This window comes from Blastomyces dermatitidis, assembly GCF_000003525.1.
Source record: "Blastomyces dermatitidis ER-3 genomic scaffold supercont1.3, whole genome shotgun sequence".
NCBI classification, from domain to species: domain Eukaryota; kingdom Fungi; phylum Ascomycota; class Eurotiomycetes; order Onygenales; family Ajellomycetaceae; genus Blastomyces; species Blastomyces dermatitidis.
In genome coordinates, this window is record NW_025544776.1 from 5,791,035 (window position 1) to 5,814,455 (window position 23,421).

The 23,421-nt window shown below is 47.1% G+C and overlaps 7 protein-coding genes across 9 annotated transcripts; 2 read left to right on the forward strand and 5 right to left on the reverse strand.

The window, feature by feature from the left end:
- Positions 1–229: 229 nt before the first annotated feature.
- Positions 230–3,398, reverse strand: BDCG_03437 (elongation factor 1-alpha; the record flags this gene model as incomplete). Its single annotated transcript, XM_045419037.1, has 5 exons — positions 230–1,437; positions 1,519–1,704; positions 1,857–2,630; positions 2,964–3,017; positions 3,104–3,398. 5 exons carry the CDS (start codon positions 3,396–3,398, stop codon positions 230–232), a joined length of 2,517 nt encoding a protein of 838 aa, XP_045275470.1.
- Positions 3,399–4,819: 1,421 nt separating this feature from the next.
- BDCG_03438 (cytochrome-b5 reductase) lies at positions 4,820–6,966 on the forward strand. The gene is made up of 3 exons (XM_045419038.1): positions 4,820–5,283; positions 5,527–5,653; positions 5,915–6,966. Exons 1-3 carry the CDS (start codon positions 5,165–5,167, stop codon positions 6,083–6,085), a joined length of 417 nt encoding a protein of 138 aa, XP_045275471.1. The 5' UTR covers positions 4,820–5,164; the 3' UTR covers positions 6,086–6,966.
- On the reverse strand, positions 6,313–11,543 carry BDCG_03439 (potassium uptake protein). Its single transcript, XM_045419039.1, has 13 exons — positions 10,914–11,543; positions 10,817–10,842; positions 10,495–10,729; positions 10,228–10,396; positions 10,118–10,162; positions 9,880–10,049; positions 9,698–9,821; positions 9,596–9,638; positions 9,163–9,517; positions 8,728–9,106; positions 8,533–8,660; positions 7,269–8,457; positions 6,313–7,192 (listed from the first exon to the last, which is right to left on the reverse strand). Exons 1-12 carry the CDS (start codon positions 11,154–11,156, stop codon positions 7,942–7,944), a joined length of 2,433 nt encoding a protein of 810 aa, XP_045275472.1. The 5' UTR covers positions 11,157–11,543; the 3' UTR covers positions 6,313–7,192; positions 7,269–7,941.
- A 685-nt stretch (positions 11,544–12,228) lies between these two features.
- BDCG_03440 (RNA polymerase II mediator complex protein) lies at positions 12,229–13,091 on the reverse strand (the record flags this gene model as incomplete). The annotated part of the gene is made up of 2 exons (XM_045419040.1): positions 12,229–12,741; positions 12,840–13,091. The coding sequence occupies 2 exons, from the start codon at positions 13,089–13,091 to the stop codon at positions 12,229–12,231; spliced, it is 765 nt and encodes a 254-aa protein (XP_045275473.1).
- Positions 13,092–13,207: 116 nt separating this feature from the next.
- BDCG_03441 (WD domain-containing protein) lies at positions 13,208–19,366 on the reverse strand. Of its 3 annotated transcripts, none has more exons than XM_045419043.1 (5): positions 19,089–19,366; positions 17,929–18,949; positions 14,772–17,853; positions 14,192–14,703; positions 13,208–14,092 (listed from the first exon to the last, which is right to left on the reverse strand). In XM_045419043.1, the coding sequence occupies exons 2-5, from the start codon at positions 18,587–18,589 to the stop codon at positions 13,575–13,577; spliced, it is 4,773 nt and encodes a 1,590-aa protein (XP_045280440.1). In that variant the 5' UTR covers positions 18,590–18,949; positions 19,089–19,366; the 3' UTR covers positions 13,208–13,574. The 3 variants fall into 3 exon arrangements, with proteins under 3 accessions (XP_045280440.1, XP_045280439.1, XP_045275474.1); XM_045419042.1 differs by having other exon boundaries at positions 17,929–18,885; positions 18,950–19,366; XM_045419041.1 differs by having other exon boundaries at positions 17,929–19,366.
- On the forward strand, positions 18,931–21,907 carry BDCG_03442 (PAP2 domain-containing protein). Its single transcript, XM_045419044.1, has 4 exons — positions 18,931–19,870; positions 19,944–20,037; positions 20,136–20,488; positions 20,579–21,907. Exons 2-4 carry the CDS (start codon positions 19,990–19,992, stop codon positions 20,958–20,960), a joined length of 783 nt encoding a protein of 260 aa, XP_045275475.1. The 5' UTR covers positions 18,931–19,870; positions 19,944–19,989; the 3' UTR covers positions 20,961–21,907.
- Positions 21,908–23,088: 1,181 nt separating this feature from the next.
- Positions 23,089–23,352, reverse strand: BDCG_16745 (uncharacterized protein; the record flags this gene model as incomplete). Its single annotated transcript, XM_045425937.1, has 1 exon — positions 23,089–23,352. The coding sequence occupies one exon, from the start codon at positions 23,350–23,352 to the stop codon at positions 23,089–23,091; it is 264 nt and encodes an 87-aa protein (XP_045280441.1).
- Positions 23,353–23,421: the final 69 nt, after the last annotated feature.

Here is a 23,421-nt window from a genome sequence, read left to right on the forward strand (position 1 = left end):
AAGTCAAATATCTGTCTCATAAGTGAGACCGGCAATGGTTCAATCATGGCCTTCACTTCGCTATTGTTGGGGGGTTAGCTAACTATAACTCTAGCATTCCATATATTTGATCGCACCCAGGCTTTCTACCAAAATCACCCCGCAAAATGTCTATATATCATTATGTATCCCACCTCAATCATATCCATATAAATCGAGAGAAAAACAACAGCAGCGTAAAGAGAAAACCTCACTCCAACAACCCCGCCGCAACCGTCTCCCCCCCAGCCCTAAGCACAACCCTCCCAGGCGCCTCCAGCGGAATCGCCGCCTCCATCTCCACGACGACCCTCGCAACACTTCCCGGCCCCACAATCTTCGGCCGCTTCTTCACTGCCATCCCGCTCCCCTTATCCAGCAGCGCAACCAGTCGACTAATGCGCCCGGGCACATGCAACCGGCCCCGGTGCACGTCAATATGCATCGGCGTCAGATGATCAAACGCCAGCACCTTCGCCGTGAACGAGGTGATGTTCTTCACCGGCGCGGACGGACTACACAGGATATCTCCGATCCGCAGATGTATAGGATCGATATCTGTTAGGTGCAGGGTTACGTTCTGCCCCGCTACGCACCAATCGCTGGGTGTCTGGTCGACCTCCAGGCTCCGGATCGTGCACTTTTCTCCGCTGGGCATGGTGACAAGTTGGTCGCCGACCTGCAGGTGGCCGGCGTCTAGGCGGCCGGAGATGGAGAGCGGGTTCTGCACACCGCCGCGAAAGACGTCGGCGATGGTCATGCGTAGCGGCTTGTCAAGCGCGTACGTGTAGGGTTCTGAGGTGTCAAGTTCTTCGATTAGCGTCCTGCCGGTGTACCAGCTTGCGTTCTTGTCCTGGGCGCGCTGGGCGACGTTGTCGCCGCGTAGCCCCGAGCAGGGGACAAAGGATATGTTTTTCTCCTGGAAGCCGGCTGTGGTTAGGAAAGAGGAGATCTGTTGTTGGATCTCGTCGAAGCGGCCTTGGGACCATTCGGCTGCATCCATCTTGTTCACTGCCACGACTATCTTTTGTACGCCCATGCTTCGGGCGAGCAGCGCGTGCTCCTTTGTCTGGCCCCGAAGGCCCGATTCGAAGTTTCCAGTCGTAGCATCAAGGACCAGTACTGCGAAGTCAGCTTGACTGGCCCCAGCAATCATGTTGGGTACGAAGTCGCGATGACCCGGCGCATCCAAGATAGTGAAGTTGGTATTTTCCGTCGCGAATTGATTCGTAGCTATATCGATCGTGACCCCGCGCGCCCGTTCTTCTGATCCCTGATCCAGGACCCAAGCCAGCGCAAACGAGCCTTTGCCCATTTTATCGGCATCCTTTTTGTATTTATCAATAGTCCGCTGGTCAACGGCTTTTAGTTCATAAAGCAATCGTCCCATCAATGTACTTTTCCCTGCATCAACATGGCCTATAAAACAAGGAGCATAAATTAGCCGGGTCCTTTCCCCACCTTGTGTTCAGTAGAGTGGCCTTTTATAAAATTCCATACCGATGACAACAAAATTAGCAGCCTTCTTCTTATCCGACTTGCTATATTCAGCCAGCACATCGATATTCTTGCTCTTGACCTTCACCGTCTCCTGCACAGACAGCTGCCCAACGGCATCCGTCACATCATCAGTTTTGCTTGGCGACGATTTACTCGCAGCGGTACGTTTCGTTTTATTTTTATTGCCTGTATTTTTTTTACACAAACGGTAAAAAAAAGAAACACCAGAAAATGGTTAGGATTTTTTCTTTCTCTTTTTCTGTTCACCATCTCAACCTCAAAGCTTCACTTTTAAAAAATGGTTTAACGCGGGTTTGCTGTGCGAACTCCTGACAAACCTTTAGCTGGCTCCCGCGCCTTCATAACAACATCGTCCGGACTCGGTTCTGAAAAATCAAACGCGTTAATAAGACTCTGACCGAAAAACCGCATGACGTCGATATTATGTGAGATTGGTTTGCGTATAGGGACGTCATCGTGGTCCTCTCCTCCTCCAACTTCTCGCGCGCCGACAAGGACCATAGCAAAGGCTGAAGGCTCCGCTCGTAGGTTGGGCAGCTTCGAAGGGCGTTCTTCTTCCCGTTCCGTGGAATCCGCAGACAATGCTGGTGCGGCCTTCCTCTTCCCATTTGGGAGCGCGTCAGGTGGCGTGGCAGATTCCAACATGCCAGGAAGATCAGGGCTAGTGGGGAGCGGCTGCTTGGGCGACCTGTTCAAAGCCCCCTTTCCACTCCGCAACGGTAAACGGGCCGTCCGGGCCGACAAGGTGCCCTGCGATTTCCCACCGACCGCTAGCCTATCTAGTAGCGAGATAGGGGACTTTCGCTGGTCATCCGATACCATTGAGGATGCTTCACTGTCAGCTGCCGCCGCAGCCTTCTTCTCGTTATCCTTCCTCTTGCGCGCAGCTAGTGCGGCAAGTTTCGACACCTTCCCCGATGTCTCTTGTGCACCGCCGAGCAGGCCCAGGCGGGGATAGAGATGTTCAACAAGGATATCAGCTTTGCGGTGTGCGGGGATGTCCAGCCATGGCGAGTCCTTGAAGAAGTCGGCTGCGGAGAAGGATTCTGGACACGATGTGATGGGATATGGAGATAATGATGGAGCGGTTCCTGGAGGTGAGGTGCGAATTAGATACGGGAACTGTGTTTCTTTCTTTTTCTTTCTCTTTATATTTCCAATTTGGCCAAAAGTCAATAAAGGAAGAAAACTATTTGCTGCCGTGGATCAGTTGGTTTGGAGCGGAAACAAAATATTAAAACTAGACCGAACCTAGGAATTGAGGAACGTACTTTTGAATTGGATGTTCATATCCGCATCGTAATTTCTAACCCATCCATGACCGACCCAGCCGCCATATATATGAGATGGACGTCCCCCCACCTATCCTCTCACCAAAATGATAGGAATGCAGCAAAGATATTAAAAAGGAGAAATCCACTCACCCTTAACCTTCGCCTGGGGTTTCTCTTTCTTCGGCGTCTTGGGCGCATATTTCTCTATTCACCCAGGAGAACCAACCTCCAATTAGCCAAAGGAGAAATAGAAAAGAAATAGAAAAGAAAGAAAAGAAAACTCAACATACTCCGCAACCACCCCACGGCCTTCTCAACATCATAATAATAATACCAGAGCGCCTCCCAGATCTCCGCGTCGGAGGCCGGGACGAGCGGGGAATCTGCATCTAGCTGCTCGCGTACCTGTATCGTACCCAGCTGCATCTGCTCGCGGTCTTCGGGGGTCATGTCGTTACCGCCATGATTGTTGTTGTTGTTGTTGTTGTCGTCGTCGTCGTTATCGTAGTCGGCACCGTTGTCGTGGGAGGCGCTGCCGAAGTCATCGTCGTCGTAGGCAATATTTTTGACGCGGCTGCGGGACATGGTCGGTGAGGAGATAAAAGGGGGTTAGAGGGGGTAAGAAGGGGAGGATTAGGAGGGGAGGGGGGAAGAGCGGAGATGTAAGCGGGATGTTTGTATATATGTGTGGTGTGGTGTGTTTTGCGGGATGCAGCACACGAGGGGGAGGGGTAAGGAGGGATGGTTTATAGAGGAAGGTGATGGGGTTGTTTAGGTAGCGAGGGAACTGGTTTTTTCCAAGAGGATTTGATGCATGTATCTTCCTTCTCACGTTTATTTCTATTAATTGCAAGATAGAAAGAAAGGGGAGCTGGTGGTGTTGGTGTTGGGAACGAGGGAATAGATGGACAGAGTTCGGCGAGACCGCGATGATGTCGTTCGGCCAAGTCAGTTTGGTCAGTTTGGTCAGTTTGGTCAGTTTGGTCAGTTTGAGAGAAGCACAGCAACAACAGAACAAGAACAGAACAGGTTATCACCACTAGATATATCATATCATATAGAGCTGATGTCTTAATGGATGGTATCAGTAAGTTCTGTAGTTATGTTAATTATAATAATAACACTCACTGATCATTATGTACTGTACTCCGTACCCAGTTTTGTTTTGACTTTTCTGATTGCTAACATCTCTTCTTCTTCGCCTTCAACTAGTTACCAAACACAAATGAATCAACAAGCAAATATTCCACCCAGCACGGTCTGTATGTCAATACATATACATATATATATATACTGACAAGTGATATGGCATCCTCTTTTTCTCTCATTATATCTGCTGACGCTGGAATAATAATAATAATAATATATACAGTGTGTGTCACAATCACGTCAACTCGGGGAAACTTCCCTAGAATGGCAAAACAAATCAGCACTGCCTAATTGGCTGATTCCAGCTCAATGATATCAGAGCATTGGATTGGAACAAAGAAACAGCATGCAAAGGTTCCAAGGATGAATGCGCTCTGAGCCAGATGACGGTAGAGAGGGAGATCCGCCTGCACTGTGAGCTCTTCTGGATGTCCCGCGTGGATTTCACATGGGGATTTCGCTGTTCAACCGGCAACATCTGTAGCTCCAGCTATTTATTGTCCTAGCAATAGCAATGGGAAGAATATTTAAGCAGCTATTTCGGTGCAGTGTTGCAGTTAAGTATTATCTTTATTATTAGGAGGAGTTGACATCTTCTGCGGTAGAATCGCTGTACTCACCTGGCTTTGGCTTTCATCTCCCCAAGGGATGTGTATAGAAACTGTTGAGGGATAATTAACTATCAGAGAATCGCAGCTGGATGAATGCCAATGCGCGCGCTGCTATTCGCCCGCGCGCTGCTCGGTTGGATCGAGGTCTATTCGGTCTTATTCGAATAGCCTTGGTTTCCCCTGTACGGAGTAATTGTAAATAACCTGAAGGGTAGCGCAGAATCCTAATACAAATGTGTATAAAAGTATTATTTGATTATTATTATTATTTCAAATTATCGTGGATTAAGTTAGTTATTATTATTATTTCATTGTTCTATTATTATTCTTATTCATCATCTCGATTTAAGTTGCCCTATTTATTATTAACTTAAATATTTATCCTTTTACTTTTTTTCTGCTGCGGCTGACAGGTTGACCCTCTCTCTCTTCTTATACTTCCACCGCACCGCCTAAATAAATATTTATCACCAACCAACCAACCATCTATCTTCTCTTCAACTTCATCCTCTCAACTTCAAACCTCCTCTCGCCGTCGCCCCCCTCGCTCCCATTGACCAACGTATACACCTCCACCTCCAATCGCCCGCCATGTCTGACACCAAGGAATTGACCTTCACCGAGCTCGCCGAGCACAACACCAAGAAGGACCTCTATGTCACCATCCATGACAAAATCTACAACGTCTCCAGTTTCGTCGATGAGCATCCGTACGTCCTGGTTTCCTTCCCCGTTACTTCCTGTCTCTTCCCCTCTTCCCCATCTCCCCCCGTTGGATTGTGGATTGGATTCAATTGGACCAGGTTTTGTGGCATGCACACCGCAAAACTCCGTGGCCAGCTCGGTCCTCACTCGATCAACCTCGTTCTTTGATATCTCTATCCTTCTCCTTACCTGTATTCCTACATTTACATCACAGAACTAAACTAACCAATTCCCCACCAAACACATAGAGGCGGCGAAGAAGTCCTCCTCGACGTCGGCGGCCAAGATGCCACCGAAGCCTTCGAAGACGTTGGCCACAGCGACGAGGCCCGTGAAATCCTCGAGGGCCTCCTCATCGGGAAACTGAAGAGAATAGTGCGTGTCTCTTTTTTATTTCTTCTCCCATTTCTCTCCTCTGCTTCCTTCTCTTCCTTCTCGCAACCCTCGTCGTCTTTTCCGCAAAATTTTCAAAGACAAAAACACAAAACCATGACAAATACCCGACGACGGGAGAAAAAAAAAATCACATCATTCCCGCCGCACACATACCCGTCCCCTTCCCCACGCCCGGCCCAGATCCAGATCCAGATCCCAAAAACCATCAAGACTAACCCATACCCTCCCAACAACAAACAGCCCGGCGACCCAGCCCCAAAAGCCCAATACCCCCCCGCCTCCTCCTCCACCAGCGGCACCCAAGCCAGCAGCGGCCTCGGTGTCGGTCTGTACGCCATCCTGATCCTCCTGGGCGCCATTGGATACGGCACCTATCAATACCTGCTAGAGAACGGGACTATTAAGGCATAGATTTTCATATTGATATAATTTAATTTGATTTGAGTTTGTTGAGTTGGTTTTCGGGTTTCTTCTTTTTTTTTTTTTTTTTCTTTGTATGAGTGTATGTGTGTGTGTTGAGTGTGTGAGTGTGTGTGTTGATTTATTGATTCACTGTTTTTTGCTGGGGGTTTTTACTTCTCAACATATATTTTGCGTGCGCGCGATCGTTTTTATTTAGTGTTTTGTTTTCAGATATTATTTTTTTTTTTTTGATTTTTATCATATCTTTTTTTTTTCTTTTTTCCTAAGAGGGGGAGAAAATTATAAATGAGTGCATGTACTTTTCCTTTTAGAGAGCTTCTTTCTTTTGTTCCGCTTTTCTCTTTCTGAAGTGCATTGGCATGTAGGGAGGAGGGAGACGGGGTTGAGTTGAAGAAGGAAGAATAAATGACATACAGACAAGAAAGAAGGAAAGAAACGAAGGCGAAAAGAAGAAGAAGAAAGAAAACAAAAGAAAGAATTCAAACCATGAAAGCCATCCTCATCTACAGTTTCGTTCCTATCGAATGTTCTTCTGATACATAGTTAGTTAGCTATATCTTTTGCCTTCTCTCCTCTCCTCTCTTTTTCTAGTCTTTATACTCCATCCCCAAATTTACCCCTACGCTCTTTTTCTCTTTTATCCGATCTGTTGGGGAGTCGGAGTCCTATAGAACCGCATACTATCTATCTATCTACCCAGTCTTCTTTCTTGCTTTTATATTTATTTCTCTTGCCTTTTCGCTGTGGTACGTGCATATATATAATATTAGATATTTAGATACATTCTCCGTTCAAGTCATTGAACTATTTAAGCTGATGAGCATTATCCGATTCAATCAATAATCAATAATCAGTCAATCAATCAATCAATCAATCAATCAATCAAAAAAGAAAGACGATGGAACCTTTCCCTTGACAAGACCACCCCCCTCCCCTCCCCTCCCCTCCCCCAATCCCCCAATCCCAGTTGCCATTAGCTATGCAAATGCATTATTTTATCGTGCACCGCTTCCCAATTTCTCCGGGGGGGGTAGAAGATAGAAGACATAAAGGGTCCAGTCCGGTCCGAGCGGGAAAATTGTGCGGGGGATGTAACTAATAATTAGTTAATCATAGTAATTAGAGTTTCTCTCAATAACGGGGTTGGTTCCGCGTTGCGGCTGTAACATGCCTCGGCCCAGGACATGTTAACGAAGGCGTTGCATGGTTATGTTATGTTTTATTTGTTATTTTTTTTATTTTTTTATGGTTGGGACCGTTTGAATTGCGAGAATGCCTGCCAGGCTGTAGCTCGGTACGAGGCAGATGCTTAAGGATGAATGGGTTGGTCGGTTGGATTTCTATGCTGCCTTGTGGCTTGCGTGGACTCGTGATTTTGGATGCATGTGCGCTACATATGGCGACCTGTGAGCGGCGCTCTATTATCGCCGATTCGGGGAAGTACGGAGTAGTTATAGTTGTTGAATTATTAGTTTTGATAATAATAAATGAGTTGAGCGTTGGACATGTCATGTTGCGGTTAGGAGCTTGGCACGGTTGAAGGAAACTTCTCGTTTGGCGATTGCTCGAGTAGCCAGGTGCAAAAAAGGGGCGAGATTAGACTTAAGGTGATATAAATCTATATACTTTTCCACTTCTTGTAAATAAATAAAACATATATTAAAACGCGGGAATTCTAAGGCCATAAGACTATATAGATCCAAAAAGAAAAAGCAAAAAAAATATATATATCAAAAAGGAACAAAGAAATGCACCAACAAAAAGAAAGAAAAGGAACTCGGCGACCAAGGTAATGGTCCTCCATCCTATATACAGCCGCAGCCACTGGGTTAACTCTGTAAAACCTACACTGCCTTCGAGAACCCAATCTCCACCAACCGGTCAACCGGCACTTTGAGCTGCGATAGCTTCGTCCGCTGCTGATTCTTCACAGCCACAAATACCGTGAGCATCGCCCGGCGCACAAAGTTCGACTCCTCCTTGATAAACAGCTTGTCTCTGCCGATGATATATGTGATGGGCTTTTGGGTTATGGCATTCAGATCCGGGGGCGGGAGCAGCTCGTGCCTTGTTTTGGCGTGAATTGCTGACATGGGAATGCCTTCGTCGGATGAGGAGGGTGCGGGGAGCTGGATGGAATGTGGTGATGGTATTTTGTCTTGATGATGAAAGTCAAGGTCGCGTTGGGGGTCGGTAGGTGGGCTGGTGCCGTCGCTGGATATCAGGGTTTCCAGCTCATCTATCAATAATTGCTCGAAGACGTTCCAGTTAATGGTATCGCCGTATCCGAGGCGGAGGGTGACGCGGTATACTCCGCGGATGGCGGTTGCGGAGCTTCGAAACCGGTTTTTGGGGACAACCTACGTTGTTTTTATTTTTTAGCTTGTTCCCCATATTACACAAAATTCTTTGAGCATCTGGTAAGTGGGTCATACATGATATTTAGGGATACGGTTGATATGTAATAGAACTGTTATTTCATGAGAAGCCTCAAATTTCCTCAGGAAATGATCAAAAACCGGAGGAGAATTCAAGTCAGTTTCAACGAGGAATATTCCGATTCCTAATAATAACGAGGGGTCATGGTTAGATGGGTTAGGCCAGCCACAGTGGATATGATAGGGTAATACCTCTGATTTTCTTCACTTCTAGATGTCTGGCTCCCTCGCGTATAAACAGCGTCCCGCTGGTATCTGCAAATACCCTTGCTCTTGATAGCGAGGAGTCATCCCTATCCGCTTCCAGCTGGCATTCTTCACCATAATTCCAGGTGAGCAAGGTGCTCGAGAGAATTGCAGCCATTGCAATAGTGAACCAGCCACCAGATGGAACCTTGTACAGCGCAGATGAAACGAACAAGGCATCGATGCACAAGAAGAAGAAAAATATGGGCATGACGATCAGGACGTGGACATTCCAGATAATGGTCGATACCAAGGCGACGAGCCAGGTGGTAATAAAGCCAACCCCAACGACACATGTTCCGTAGGCATTGCCTAGTTTCGTTGTCTATTGAGAAGTTAGCAAATCGCCGAAATCAAAGCCGTTGGGGTGCTGAGGTTCACCGTTTTAAAAACTCCAGTGACGACGAGCGCAGCAAGCATCATCAACCAGTTCGCCCAGGGGATATAAATCTGGCTGGGAATTCGCTTCGAGGTGTGTACAGCCCGGATTTTGGGCAGATATCCCATGCGAATGGCCTGGGACATTAGCTGAAACGTCCCCGTAAGCATGGCTTGTGACGCAACAATCGAAGTCAGGATCGAGAGGAAAAAGAGAGGCCAGTACATTCCTGGGGGCGCTGATTTGAATAGTGGGTTCGCGATCGCGTCTGGGTGGGTGCTGATGAAGGCCGCTTGACCGCAGTATGTGAGGAGCAAGCAGGGAAATGCAAAACAGAGCCACGAGACCCGTATTGCCCTGGTTGGAGAAAAATTTTCGTTTAGCACTAGTGTATGTAAAAATGAATGTTGCCTCCAGAATCAGATCGGAACTTGCTTGACTGAAAATGCGCCTAGGTCGGCAAATAGAGCTTCGACGCCTGCCTCACTGTTAACTGATGCTATTTACCACCTAGTGACTGAGCGCGGTTAAATTTACCAGTGAAGCAAAGAAGGACGCCTCCAAGCGACTTCCACCCTTCCAGTTTTCTCCGGAAGAGGTAATTAAGTCCCAGCCATGGAGAAAAAGCGCGTAGGACGGAGGAATCGTAGGCGAGCAGGTTCTTTTTTATTTGGTTGTCAGCATTCGGATAAATCCAGCAGCAGAAGGTGGAAACATACATAGACACCTGAGATAACATTGAACGTTAACCATACGATAACAATGGGTGCAAAGAAACTACTCAGTTTAGACGTGCCGAACGGCTGTAAAGCGAAGAGGATAACGATCAGGATACAGGCAATGGCTACCACAGTATGGGTTGCAGTACTGGGAGCTGCAATTTGGATCCCTTCACCAAAAAATCAGCCAATGTGTCCGGAACATGATATCGAGTGGATTTTGCATATATCATCATACCTTGTACAGCTCCAAGGATGGATTGTGCAGGAGTCAAAACGCCGTCTAAATGAATATCCATCAGCAAAACGGAACGCAATTGTAGGTATCCCAAATTATCGAGTGGGTACCTGATATCACCATGCAAACACCAAGCACGGCGAGAATTTTAACGACCTTCTTTGCGCCAGAGCTCCTCTTCAACACCTTCATAGCTTTTAGATTAAACGGGCGTAGCGGTTTCTCGTCGCCATTTACAGTGAAGTCTGATGCATCCCGGTTCTGGTTATCAATATCGACCTACGCTTACAATGTATATATACAATGTATATATACACGTTAGCCTGACATCCCGATTTCCTTACTCTGAGGACCATGTTCCGAATCTAAGAACTAACATAACGTCGTATGAGTGAGAAGAGGGCAAAAGAGCCCCCTTCACCCTTATCGTTCGCACAGAGAACGATCCCGACATATTTAATCGTCGCAATCAGTATCAGTGCCCAGACTATGAGGGATAATACTCCGAGGAGGTCATCGAGCAGCGGGGCTGTTGGAAACGTCGAGGAGAAAACATAGAGCGGGCTGGTGCCAATGTCACCGTAAATTGCACCTATCGACTGATATGCCAGCCTTTCGTATCAGGGAGATTAGATATGGTTGTTACGGTCGTCCAGAGGTACTGTAGATCAAGGAAGCGGAGGAGAGAGAGATACGAACCACATCGACGCCCAGCCAGTGAGTTCCTAATCGCAAATATATCATGAGCTTAAATGAATGATTTAAAGTAAATATAGATTGGTAATAATCCGCGTACCGTCTTCCCATGATCGAGGTGGTCTCCGCCATCGATAGTGAAGTCTGCGATTCGAGAACCTAACCCGTAGGAATCCCGATCGAACCGGATGCTATCTCTCCTATAGAAGGAGTCTTCATTGTCATTATCGCTCAGCCCTTCCCCTTCCTCGTCGTCGCTGTCCTCTTTATCGTGGTGGTGACCTCCCTGAACTGTGCCTTTGTCGAAGTTGTCACCGTCGACTGGTAAATAGCCGCTAGACATACCTCCCTCAGCTTCCAACAACCGGCGATGTCGACCCTACACTTTCTCCTTGTAGAACCTTTTTTGATAAAACGTACACGCAGAGGTCTTTCTGATGGTAAAAAAAAGGAGTTTCTAGGTCCGTGAGCTTGATATTTATGGATCTTTGGGTGGGTCTGGCCGCGCATACGGGGTTGGCCGCGCATACGGGGTTGGCCGCGCATACGGGGTTGGAGCTAAGTGGAAATTCAGTACTAATACCGGAGCCCGAACAATACCGAACCCAATTGCAGGGCCTTTGTCCCTATTAAAATACAGGGCTTGCACCTAACTGGTCAATCAAATGTTAAGGCACTAAGCCCCCTAAGGTAACCCCGAACTTCCGGATAGCCAAGCCGGATCTCCCCGGCTGGTAGCGAGGAATTTACTACGGGGCCGGCCTAGGTTCGGCGACTGTAAGCAAAAAGCCCTCACAGACGATACGCAGTTAGAAATAAAGGGAAACACAGTTAACTGCTTTATTCGGGAGATCCTGAGGAATATTACTATATATACACATCAGTAACTAAGAATTATGAGGACACCCATTATCCAATTGCTGTTTCATACTGGAGTTGTCTACGAACCATCAAAGATAAAAATTTACCGGAGCGCAGAAACTGAAACTGGTTGCCTCAATAACTGATCCCCGTCACCCACACCACATTAATTTGCGTTCCAAACATCATACTTTGTAGCTCAGAGTATACCGCAGCTAGCAGGATCAAAAAAGGAAAATAAAAACTCTGAAACTGAGAGAAAGTCAAACGTATTAGTAGACTTCTAATCAGAGCACTATGCATGGACCCATAATTTCGAGCTTGTCAGCGCATACACCATTGGATCGCATAAACTCGAGGCCGTACGTGTGCCAGTAATCCAAATACCCGCGCAAACCCCACGGAATCCGGTGCAGCAATGTTCCAGCAGTTCCTGTAGAGCGGGTGCCAAAATGGCTTTATTCGCTGCGGGGATTGAGCGCGGCCCTGGTTCTTGATGCGCTCGGGCTTAGCCGATCGTCATATATTTCTCATATATCTTCATGAATTGTTTCTCAATCTTCATCGATTTTGTCAAGTAAATTCCACATAGACCTAGCCTCTTCTATGACCTCCTCCTCGGCTGTAATTTCGCGCTTCTTAAGAAACATGTCGGAATCCACAGGGCCAGTCCTGCCAATATTCGTACCCTCAGCCTCCAGCTGCTCAAGAAAGCCCTGGACCTTCTCCTTAACCCTGTCCATTTCGCTGATTTCTTCTTTGGTTTTCTCCAGTTGCTCCTCCATCATCATTATCAAGGACTCTCGTGCCTGATGGGGCCGATACAAGTTCAACAGGTGGTGCGCATTGATAAACAGGTTTCGTATGTCTTGTACTTTGGACTCGAATCGCTCTGGACAGAGTGCGAGTATACCGATAAACTCAAGGAAGTTGAGAAGGAGGGATTTGCTGATTTTTAGAAGATAGAATCGGTGGTTGGCAGGTAAAGCATGTTCTTGGCCTGCGGGCGGGGAGGGATAGAGTTGCTCGATGCCTTGATCTTGTAATGAGGGAAGATTTATTGAGACCTATATAAGGCACAATTAACGCACAAATTTAGTTCCAATAACTAGATTATGACAGAAAACCTGAGGCTAGAATAGGTATGTATAGAGAGTATATATACCGATTGCGACTCGCCGAATATCGAGTATGAACCTGATGTTGGGGCTTGGGGCGGGACAAGAAATCGTAGCTCCGGTGGCAGTTCAAGCGTGCGAAGAGCTTCAGGTGTCCAAGTCTGCTTCGGACCAAGATTTTTCTCGTGTTCTTTCTTGCAGTCATCCAGCTTCTTCAGATTCTGCGATGTGAAATGCTTCCAGAATGGTGGCGGAGGCGGGAATGCGGCGGTCACTTTTTGTTGGTCGGCTTCCGCCATATTGTAAATGTGAGATTCTAATTCCCTATATGTGTTGAAGCTGGCAGAAGAAACTCGGAGTATCCAATGGAGGCCAAAGAAGAGTACGGCTAGATCTTTCTTGGAGTTCGGAGTCCTGTACGTTGCTTCAATTTTCAATTCTGATTGTCGCGTTTATGTAGTTAGTGGAGCTTGCGCGCTAGATCGGGCTAGCCGTTTTTCGGATCCAAGCTTCTGGCCTCTGGGGCCCAGAGCTAGATACACCCGCCACGAGAACTGAATGTCAAAGTAATGATTTCGATTTTGCGAAATAAATCAGGAGATCATACTATGCCATTGAAAGTAAATCGATTAAAGAATTCTACTACGCAGGTCAAGCCAGTTTTAAATGATGTATGATCTAAGCAACCCGCACGCAATAGTCTCCTCGGCAGCCGGCTGCTCCTCCAAGGGCCCTCCCCACCAATGCTAGGAATGAAAACACTTTCATACTCCATGACTACCCTACCGCATCGTTTTCTCCACCATGCCGACCAACTCACCACTACTCATCCCCGACCGAATAATCATCGGCATCCCATTCCTCCCTCCCGGCACGACCACCATTTTTACTTCTTCCGCACTATCCCTTGGCCACACTAGGAATACCTTATCAAGCAAGCGATTCAAGTAGTCGTCTGGGACGATACCCAAGGCCTTGCGGAAATAGTTTGTCGTGGTAGCGGGTTCGTGAATGCGTTTGACGTCGAGATACACAGTGCCCAGTCGCTCTTCTTGGGATATGCGGTAGATCAGGGCCGGGTCCATGAAGCAGTAGTCGCGCTCTAAGGTGACGGGATGTGTGTCGAGGATAGAGAGGGAGAGGGAGAGGGAGAGCTCACTTAGCCTAGCAGTGGGTGGTGTTGTAGGGAGGGGGGAAATGGGGACAGGGGTGGGCCATTGAAGATCCTCGGGAGGCACTTGTCGGTCAACGCTGAATATGTATTTTCCGTCCACAGAGAAGGTGAGGTCGGCCATGTATTCTGTATCAAGACTCAGAAGGTTAGCACATAGGCAGCAGAGGTATATATTTGGTGGGGAAATGGGAAATACATGTGGTTAGTATGGGTGGAATTGTTTACCTTCTGAAATTAACTCGGGATTCACATCACCGTCTTCTTCGATAGTCACGACAAATGTCATATTTTGGCCAATCACTGTCCAGTAGGAATAAGCAAACACACGTGGGGGAGAATGACTACTATCAAAAGCAACTTTGATGTCCTGCGGATCCAGCCCATGTTCAGACACGATGCGATGAGTAAGGAGAAGCTGGCAGCTTCTGTCCGCCTTCCCCTCATAAAGCCGCAATATGACGCCACCATCTTCTGCATGCGTGTATGCGAAGATAGGCTGGTTGGGGCAAAATGCGACCTTAGCATCGCCACCGTTGGATAGTTGGAAGAGGAGGGGCTGTGGGGATGCCGGGTCGCTGAGGTCGAAAATCTCGGACTTTCCGAGCAAAAAGCGGCCGTTTGAATCGAGCGAGTTATTTTCTAAACCGGGTTCGAGTTGACGATTGACGACGGGACATGATAGCTGTTGCTCTTCAGTTAAGCTCCAAACTTCAACCGTCAAGGCTGGGGTAGATCCTCTATTTGACATAAGTGTTAGCGGAGACATTACAAGATTACAGAGGAAGGGAAGGGAACGAGAACGAACAGGAAACCAGTTAAGAATATGGCAAAAAGGTTAGCTCCGTCAGGAGTGATGTAATTCAACACCTTTCCTCTAGCCTCCAGCGCATGCCGGGAGGTGCGCAACTTGGCTTCCTCCGCTGACGACCAGATATCCGAGACTGAGCGGCGCGCTACGCTGCCATCTGAAAAGGCAATCAGTATCCCACCCTTGGGCTCTGCTGAGATCGGCGGCGTTATCGTAAAGGAGACATCCCCAAAAGACTTCCAAAGGAAGAGATATTGCACAGATTCGTCGTATTTGGCCCCCTTCTTCTGTAAGCCCCACACAACAATGGAGATTCCTCCGCCAGCATTTATGTCGTCATCGGGTGGCTGCAGCCTACCCACAATCCTTTCTTCGTCGTCTGTGAACTGACATTCCAACAGTGCAGTGCCAGAATGAATAGGGAAATCAACCTGCGTACCCGTCGTTGGGCCTTTGCCGTCCAAAATGATGCAAACAATTTTCGGTTGCAACTCCTGGCGGGAGTCAGGATCTGAATTTGGCTCTTTATTCTCGTAGAACGTCAGCAGTAGTTTGGCTCCCGAGCGGCTGAAAGAACGGATTCGGATTCTGGCCCAGCTCTCTGCGATACGTTCTTCAATGGAGAATTGGAAGGTCGCCGTAAGATCACCAGCATTCCACTTCTCAGAGCCGAATATCTCCAGGATATCCAGGCATCGACGATCGCGGACCCTTGCTGCTCGAGTCGAACTGAAGCAAGTCTGCGATATCAATTCTGGATTTTCCGGGTTCCAGATCTCCTTGGGTGAAGACAGCCTATCCTCCGATGCCAAATCCCAAATTCCGCCTGGGGTAATTAACAAGTTATTTTCACCGAATGCAACGAGGCTTCCCCGTCCGAGCACAGGACCAGCGCAAAATATTTCGGATTCGCAGCGGTCAACAATAATAACCTGGGCCCAATCGGCGGTGACGGAGACTTGCTTTGGGCTAGACAAGCTCCAGCACACTGTGCGGTAGAAAAGCTCCTCCTGCGCATGCGGACAAAACGTCACCGCGAGGAATGTCGCATCTTGTTTCAGTTGAGCAGAGCGAACCTTCCAGGTACCCTGATAGCTCTCTTCTCCATTTTCTAGGGCTGGTCGATAAGCAGTAGCTCCATCGAGATGGCGGCGACTCACACGAATGGTCTCATGCTCTTTCTCAGCTAGGAATACTGATCTGGACTTGTGATTATATCCGATCCACCCACGCTCACCCTTCGGGAGTGGTTGCTTCTTTGGTAGATCCCTGGTCGAAGTACCTAGAGTAATTAGGTGCTGGGGTTTGCGGCCGGTTGCTAGAGAGACATGGCGTCCGGGTGCCTCTACGCAGGTATGGATGCATTCAGGGGAATGGGAAATAGTCTCTGAAAAAGTGTGTAAGGCATGTACAACATGCGCAGCCCACTGTTGTGGGGTGAATGAGGATGAGCACCCTTTGCGAGAGATACTTTCGTCGAGGTTTTGGATCCTCTCCACCGTGTACATTGCAATATCGATACCACCAAGACGAATATATTCCTCGAGCCAGCAAAGGCTCCAAGGCCCATCGAGGATGAGAGCTAAGAGTTCAAAAAGATCTTCTGGTTGTTTGAAATCATTTTCCCCGGCAATTACAGCCTCAGCAAATGCACACGCAAATTCCGGCCAGTATAATACTGCGTATTCAAAGAGGGGACACATATTCATAAGTTCCGTTCTAATATCGTGAGATTTGGGAGTTCGGAAATAGGTATCGTTCTGTACAGAGGGCGCATGCAGAACATTTAGGCATGCTGTTGCTAAAACTGCATTAGAAGTGGTCACTTCGACGAAGTACTTCGTGAGATTGGGCGGGATAGGAATGGACTGCGCTATTTGACGCTGCAAAAATTCCCTTGCCGACAGATGTATTAAGCGAATAGTGTCTCCATCGTCCAACCCTGAATATTGCACCAGCGAGCCACATGCCTTTACCACATCTCTACGGGAATAAATATAGGCCTCATCATAGTCATCGTCGTCCTCGAAAGTGGCAGCTCGGAACTGATCGATCTGCAGTGCCTGATCTAGTTCACACCAGCGCAAAGGTCGAATACTTCCCACTACCCACTGAAACACCCGTTGTACAAAGTCCTGTTCCGCAACAGGCTTCTCGTTCAAGCCCTCCAATATCTTCAGGTAGAGCGCTACCATATCGCTCGGTAGTCGTAGAAGGGCTTGACGGATTTTAGCCACGCTACCTTGCATTTTAATATCTTTGCACATCAGGTATGCCCAGAGGAACATGCCCTTGTGGTTTTCTTTCTTGGACAGCTCATCGATGACTAGGCCTTTGAGACGGCGGTGAGCTGGGGATTGTAGATTTGGCATTTTGTTCACCTTGTACCGAACAAAAGAGGCAATGTCTCGTCTCACATCATCTTCCGTCATGAGGATAGTCATCGTCTTTGGTCCACTGATGACATCCACGTGCTCGCCAGTCCTCCGACTGGTCGCAACGACATGTATGTCTGGATGTGAAACTAGTGCCTTCAGGTCCTTGCAGAGTGACTTGACACCTCTACACTCATCAAGGGCGTCGAGGACGATAGTAAATGTGCAGCCAGAATGTTGGATCGAGCTAGCAAATACAGCCAACATCTCCTCGTAATCAACTTGGCGTTTACGGGCGGTGTTCTGCAATGTCGTTCGCAGGTTTTCAATATTATTCTCCAGCACAAAGCTATAGAGTTGTTCGAGGAGAGATCTCAGAGCGGCCAAGGGCGTATTTTTGGTCTCGTCATCCGCCTTGAAGAAATGGTAGAGTGTCAGGCAAGGTTTCCTGTGATCCGTACCGCTCCGGAAAGTTCGCCTGGCCCATTCAACCAGGAATGAGCTCAAGATTGTCTTACCCGCCCCGGGAATGCCATAAATCACTAGGAACCGCGTGTCGGAGGAAGAAGCCGACCATAATTTGTATTCAGGTCTGGTCATAACCCATACACAGGTGCCATCATGTCGTCTCGAGTTTGCCTTCTTCAAATCAGTAGCATAGTCCGGGGCTTTAAGCCAATCAAACACGCGCTGGTCAGAATTTTCTATAGAATTGTATACATATTAGCATGTCCATGCATAGAGTAAGGATATATGAAGGAAAGGGAAAAGGGAGTTACCCCGATGCGACTGCTGAAATGCATTCCAGAACTGGCTTGAATTTTCATGGTGCTGTGCCTGCGCTGCACTCTTCAACAGCACAGTTTGCTCCTGCAGCTTGCTCTGCAACTGTTCAAATTTGCTTTTGATAGAATACGACTTGATAGAGAATGACCCAAACCGTAAATTTCTATACGTTTTAACCGCATAGACCCAAAAGTCCAGCAACGCCGCAAATACTTGCTGCCCGACGCTGGACACTAACTGTGAGTCCTTGAATGTATTAATCTCCTTTTGAATAATTTCTAGCTCGAGCGCGATGTCTTCGAAGAACCCAAATACACTGTCGAAAATACTCTGCGCATCCTCAACGAGCTGGAAAGTAAAGCGGATAGAGCTCCATATCAAATTTGCACCACCGAACGGTTCCGCGCCAGCGACACTGCTCAAAATGCCATCGAAGGGTTGAAGCACACCAAGCACCTTACTGACACGCTGAGTGAAGCGTATCGTCTTGCGGTCATCATTTGAGGCATGTTTTGCGTTGATCGACGCCGCAGTCTTGCATAGTTCGGTCAGCGAGGTGGGACGTTGCACATCACGCAGTTGCTGCGAGTTCAGGTTCTCCTCGAAGGTTTTCAAAGCCTCTCGGTAGGCTTGTTCCGCGTAGGTAATCGTCATGTTGTGTTATATTGTGAAGTGATAATGTAGCATTTTTTGCAGCCGAACATGTCTGCCACGACGGAACAGAGGCCATTTGGAGGGGAAATGCATAGTGCAAATGGAGGGGCAGCAAGGTCCCGACGGGCCCTTGGGGGCTTGATGCCCGCCTGCCCGCCTGCCCGAAGCAGGGGACAATCAGGTCAACATACAGCGTAGCCCTTCAGACGAGGCTGAGACTAGGTGAGGTGGGACTTCTTCGACCGCCTCATGTAGCGTCCGAGCCGGTGCGGGGGCCAAAATTATTTCAGACAGGGCTAACTTGATTGTGAGCCTGCCCGATCGCACAATGAGGAGGCAGACACAACTGAGGTGACTGACCTTATATTTGTGTGTTGAAAGTCAGTCTACTAGCTGGTACAGGTAACAATGAGAAGCCAGTGGATATAAAAACCGAATGTCTACTTTTTCACACCATGTACATACAACATTCGAGAAGCGCTCTAGAGGAGAGTCATACCAAAGAGAAGCTTAATGTAATGCATGCATGGATGTCTGAAGTCTGCCGCAAGGTTCTGTCTATTTTTGCGGGTGTTGGGTGGTTGCTTGGTGTCGAGAAGGCTGGCGGCGTCATTACAAGCGGGTGGTGATATAAATAGATGAGGATCGATCTCCCCATAGACCGAAAAGAAAAGTAAATATTTCTCCTCAAGTGGGAAATATCCATACATATTTAAATGATTTTATTTAAAGTATTTCTGATACTGAGTTGAATCTATGTATTTAGCTTGCTAGCGATTATTATTACCATCCGTTAAATACAGTAGTTAGTTATTATAGTTAAATAACTAGTTAAATATCGTATTTATGAACTCCAACGCCAAACGAGCCAAGGCAGCAAATATCCCCAAATAGGTAATTCTGACCGCGCGCTCACTTACGAACGCGCGACGTTCGCTATATGCAGAATCCCAGACAGCAGCAGTACGACAAGAATAGACAGACAATTAACCGATTGGAATATTTTTCTGCCTTTTGGAGCCGGAAGAATCTCCCATTCGCTGAGATTATGGTCGTGGAGCAATCCTCTTCTAGAATTCACAACCTCGCATTCCACCAACGAGTACTTGTTTGAACGCCTTGATAAAAGAAATGTCAGAAGATGACCTGCTTCAAAGGAACAAATCTCTATCGGCTATCGCGAGCCGGCCTGGGGTTCTGGGTGCCCTGGCGCGCTTCTGGCTCCGGTCGTATGCCGCGGACTATGTGAGCTTGATCGTGCTCGTCGTGGGATGGATCTTGGTTAGCTGCCTTTTTGTTGATCCTAACAAGTTATTGTTACTATTATATATACTAATTGAAAAGGTATCAACAGATCCAAATATTCGTACGACCCTTTTACCGCATGTTTACGTTGGATAATGTTTCTATACAATTCCCATTTGCGGAGGTGGAGCGGGTTCCAGTTTGTGAGTTCAACAATTTCATGTGCTCAGCAGGAACCACCACCCCAATTAAGGCGGTGGTGGCCCACAGTAGGTTTCTGATACGCTGGCTAATAAAACAGTCTCGAAATACAGTATGGTCAATTATTTATGCGGGAGTGATGCCATTGATCATCATAATCGTGTGGGCGGTGATCATTCGGCCAGAAACCCACTTCACGCATGTATCCGTGCTTGGGCTCCTCGTCACTCTTGCTCTTACTTCCTTCCTAACCGATATAATAAAGAATGCGGTGGGTAGGCCACGTCCCGATTTGCTCTCGCGCTGCAGCCCGGAAAAAGGCACGCCGGCACATAAGATGGTTACCATTGAAGTGTGCGGAGCGCCGGAGTCCCATCGACTGCATGAGGGATGGAGAAGTTTCCCGAGCGGACATAGCAGTTTTGCTTTTGCGGGGTTAGGATATCTTGCCATGTAAGTATCCTGTTTTTACATTTTAAGAATGAGGTCTCGTTTAGAACAGTAAAAAGGAACATTATTACTGACGCGCGCCTTGTACGGTAGGTTTTTCGCAGGACAATTACATGTATTCCAACCTCGAACAGGCTTAGCTCGCTTCCTGTTCTCCCTTTCCCCTTTATTAGGGGCTCTGTTGATCGCCATGTCTCGATTAGCAGACTATCGACACGATGTGTATGACGTGGCGGTTGGCTCATTACTAGGGATATCAGTTGCATACTTCACCTACCGACGCTATTATCCGCCATTGCGGTCAGTATACTGTGATACTCCATACAGTAGGTCGGAAATACCACCAGAAGGCTTTCATAGGGTTGCGCGAGATGAGGAAGAGCGTTTGTTCAGCGGTAGAGTTGCTCGAGGGCCAAACGGGGAGTACGGTGATGATGGGTATCAGATGCGAGGAATGGAAACAGGGCGAGCTTAATAATCACGTATTCATGTGAATAGACAGGACAGGTTCCTTTTTCTTCGGGAGTCGTATAGATGTTTTTCATTTTGTATATATATATGGGCATTTACTTACTACTGACTACAGGGCGCTTGATCGCGACCGCGAACCAATTTTCTTGGGGAGGTCATATATTTAAGGATTCTCGGATTTTTTTTCTCACGAAGCATCTTACTTTACTCTATCATTTACCCCATTTCGTCCGATTAGCCAAAGATCGAATTCCAATCATGTCATCTATCAATAACCAGATATATCTCGGAAATCTATCTATATTCAATACCCTCATTTTGCATCATTCCCTGGCCCCGTATCTCACTGTCAAATGATGAAAATCAAAATGCCACCCAATGCGCCCTCCCGTAGCGAAAACGAGAAGTATATCGATATACTCTTATATCTTCGAGGGATGGAATATGTACCTCATCTGCTCATCGTGGGTGCGCACATACGTGCCAACGCGATACAGGAGACGCTCAACGCCGAAGCCGGATAATGGCTCGAATGACTCAAAGGAGCAGACAAGGACGATGAAGAATAGCAGGGAAGCGGGGGCGGGGAGCGTAGGGGTAGTTATTTGATTTTAGGAAGATAGAGGTTTGCGGACATGAATGTGATGGTGGAGGGAGAGGGAGGCTGAGAAGACGAAGAGGGCTATGCTTGAGGAGATTAGGGAGATAATGGAATCCATTGTAGATATCTGTGTGTTTATGATGCTGTAGTTTATGTATCTACCTCTATAGTCTGTAAGATGGAGGCTGCGGCCACTCATAGCATCCCCATTTTCAACACTGTTTTAAGCCCATTCCTGGCCACATGACGCGAAACCTATCCATGGATGCTGCTTCTATTTCAATAACAATAACACATCTCACGTATCTCAGAGACAGCAATAAGTACAATGTTATATCTATAAACTATCAATTCTCAGTATTGTTGTAGAATGATGATACTCTGCTTCTCACAATGTATAAATTCAATATCTTCTGATTCTTTGAAGCATTTTCTTAGTTCACTCTCAGTGAATACTGTCTCTGCTGTCTTCATACACACTTATTTACACTACTTCTTTTCAGTCTTCTTATACTAGTTACTCTCTTCATTTTTTTCTATTATTCAAATGACATATTTTTCTGATGAACTTACTCATAAAAACTCTTCAAACTCATCAAGAAGAGCTGATATACTGAGAAAAAAAATAGTTGAGAAGCTCATCTCAGATAAATACTCTTTAAGAGATAACTACTATAACTAGAGAATTATTGAATTAATAAGCAAGAACAGTTCATCTGAGATCAGAGAATCTTTCATTGAAATTCTATAACAGCTTCTATATGTTTTTCAATCTCTTTCAATCTTTCAATCATCTTGATATAGATGATAAACACATGGATGATGAAGGAAAATGCAAGAATTGGCACAGTGGTGATATTTTGCATAGTGGTGGTTACCAAACCCACTAGTTATTGGGGATAGTGGGTGGGGCCGCAAGTACGAGCTGCCAAAAGAGGGCAAGGGAAGGCCTCTGGGGGACCTCGTCCATGCTGAACTGCCCCGCAGAATGTGTACTGATTCCTGGACGAAGAACCATCCCCAAGCCTCTTGATAATTTCAGCCGGGCATGTCTACAAGTTATCCGATTAACTTTTTCAACAACCGCATAGCGTTTCAATGAACAGTGAGTAATTATCCTTTAGTTTACACCAAGAACCGCTTTCAGCAGGCATGTCTAATTTGGGAGACAGACAATAGTTTCCAAATCGCTCGATTGACAATTATCGTATGATGACTCATAGTTCCGGTGCTGCGGGTTGGTACACTGTCGCTGGATGCCGCCACCAAACAACGAGCACAAGTATGAGTTGTGACCGGTGAAAGGATGTCGCAAGAAGTGGAAAGCGTGTCAGTCTTTAGCTCATCAGGACGAACCGGGCGCTAGAACCATCTGCAAACAATGCCCCGATCTTTACTGGATGGCTGCATGGGTACAATCGGGGGATGGGAATGCCGGGTCAGGCTGGAGTAATTACACCGACTTAACCGCGTGAGACAACAGTGGTCCGGGGGCTATGGAGGAAAACTGGGGGCTGGATGATATGGTTTGTCAGGAGGTCATCACCGTGTCGTAGCTTGGAAGTGAGTTGCCATTTAAAGTATATCCCTCGCGCGTATTAGCAAACCAGTCTTGAATACCTCCCATATCGTTTGATCTGCCTTCAGGATCATGAGATTCCACATCACTTTCATCGATATCTCCCGGAGTCATACCTATCCACTTTGTCAGAGATTGATATAACATTCGATTGTGAGCGGCGATCCCTTGCTCCCAGGCCCTAGAAGACCATTCGAGAATAGCTTTTTGAAGCATCCTGTGACATTTTTCCTATTCCAACTGCCTTTTGACTTCGTAAACACAATGGCCTACCATAGGCGGCTG

Excerpts from the sequence above, each read along its gene's own strand:
- BDCG_03438 (XM_045419038.1), top strand. The coding sequence starts at position 5,165 with ATGTCTGACACCAAGGAATTGACCTTCACCGAGCTCGCCGAGCACAAC. Across the intron at positions 5,284-5,526 it reads AGTTTCGTCGATGAGCATCC|AGGCGGCGAAGAAGTCCTCC; the intron begins GTACGTCCTGGT and ends CCAAACACATAG. Across the intron at positions 5,654-5,914 it reads TCGGGAAACTGAAGAGAATA|CCCGGCGACCCAGCCCCAAA; the intron begins GTGCGTGTCTCT and ends AACAACAAACAG.
- BDCG_03442 (XM_045419044.1), top strand. The coding sequence starts at position 19,990 with ATGTTTCTATACAATTCCCATTTGCGGAGGTGGAGCGGGTTCCAGTTT. Across the intron at positions 20,038-20,135 it reads GGTGGAGCGGGTTCCAGTTT|TCTCGAAATACAGTATGGTC; the intron begins GTGAGTTCAACA and ends CTAATAAAACAG. Across the intron at positions 20,489-20,578 it reads GGGTTAGGATATCTTGCCAT|GTTTTTCGCAGGACAATTAC; the intron begins GTAAGTATCCTG and ends CTTGTACGGTAG.
- BDCG_03441 (XM_045419043.1), bottom strand. The coding sequence starts at position 18,589 with ATGACGATTACCTACGCGGAACAAGCCTACCGAGAGGCTTTGAAAACC. Across the intron at positions 17,854-17,928 it reads ATTTCAGCAGTCGCATCGGG|AAAATTCTGACCAGCGCGTG; the intron begins GTAACTCCCTTT and ends ACAATTCTATAG. Across the intron at positions 14,704-14,771 it reads ATATTCTTAACTGGTTTCCT|AGGATCTACCCCAGCCTTGA; the intron begins GTTCGTTCTCGT and ends TATGTCAAATAG.
- BDCG_03439 (XM_045419039.1), bottom strand. The coding sequence starts at position 11,156 with ATGTCTAGCGGCTATTTACCAGTCGACGGTGACAACTTCGACAAAGGC. Across the intron at positions 10,730-10,816 it reads ACTGGCTGGGCGTCGATGTG|GCTGGCATATCAGTCGATAG; the intron begins GTTCGTATCTCT and ends CTGATACGAAAG. Across the intron at positions 9,107-9,162 it reads TCACTGGAGTTTTTAAAACG|ACAACGAAACTAGGCAATGC; the intron begins GTGAACCTCAGC and ends ACTTCTCAATAG.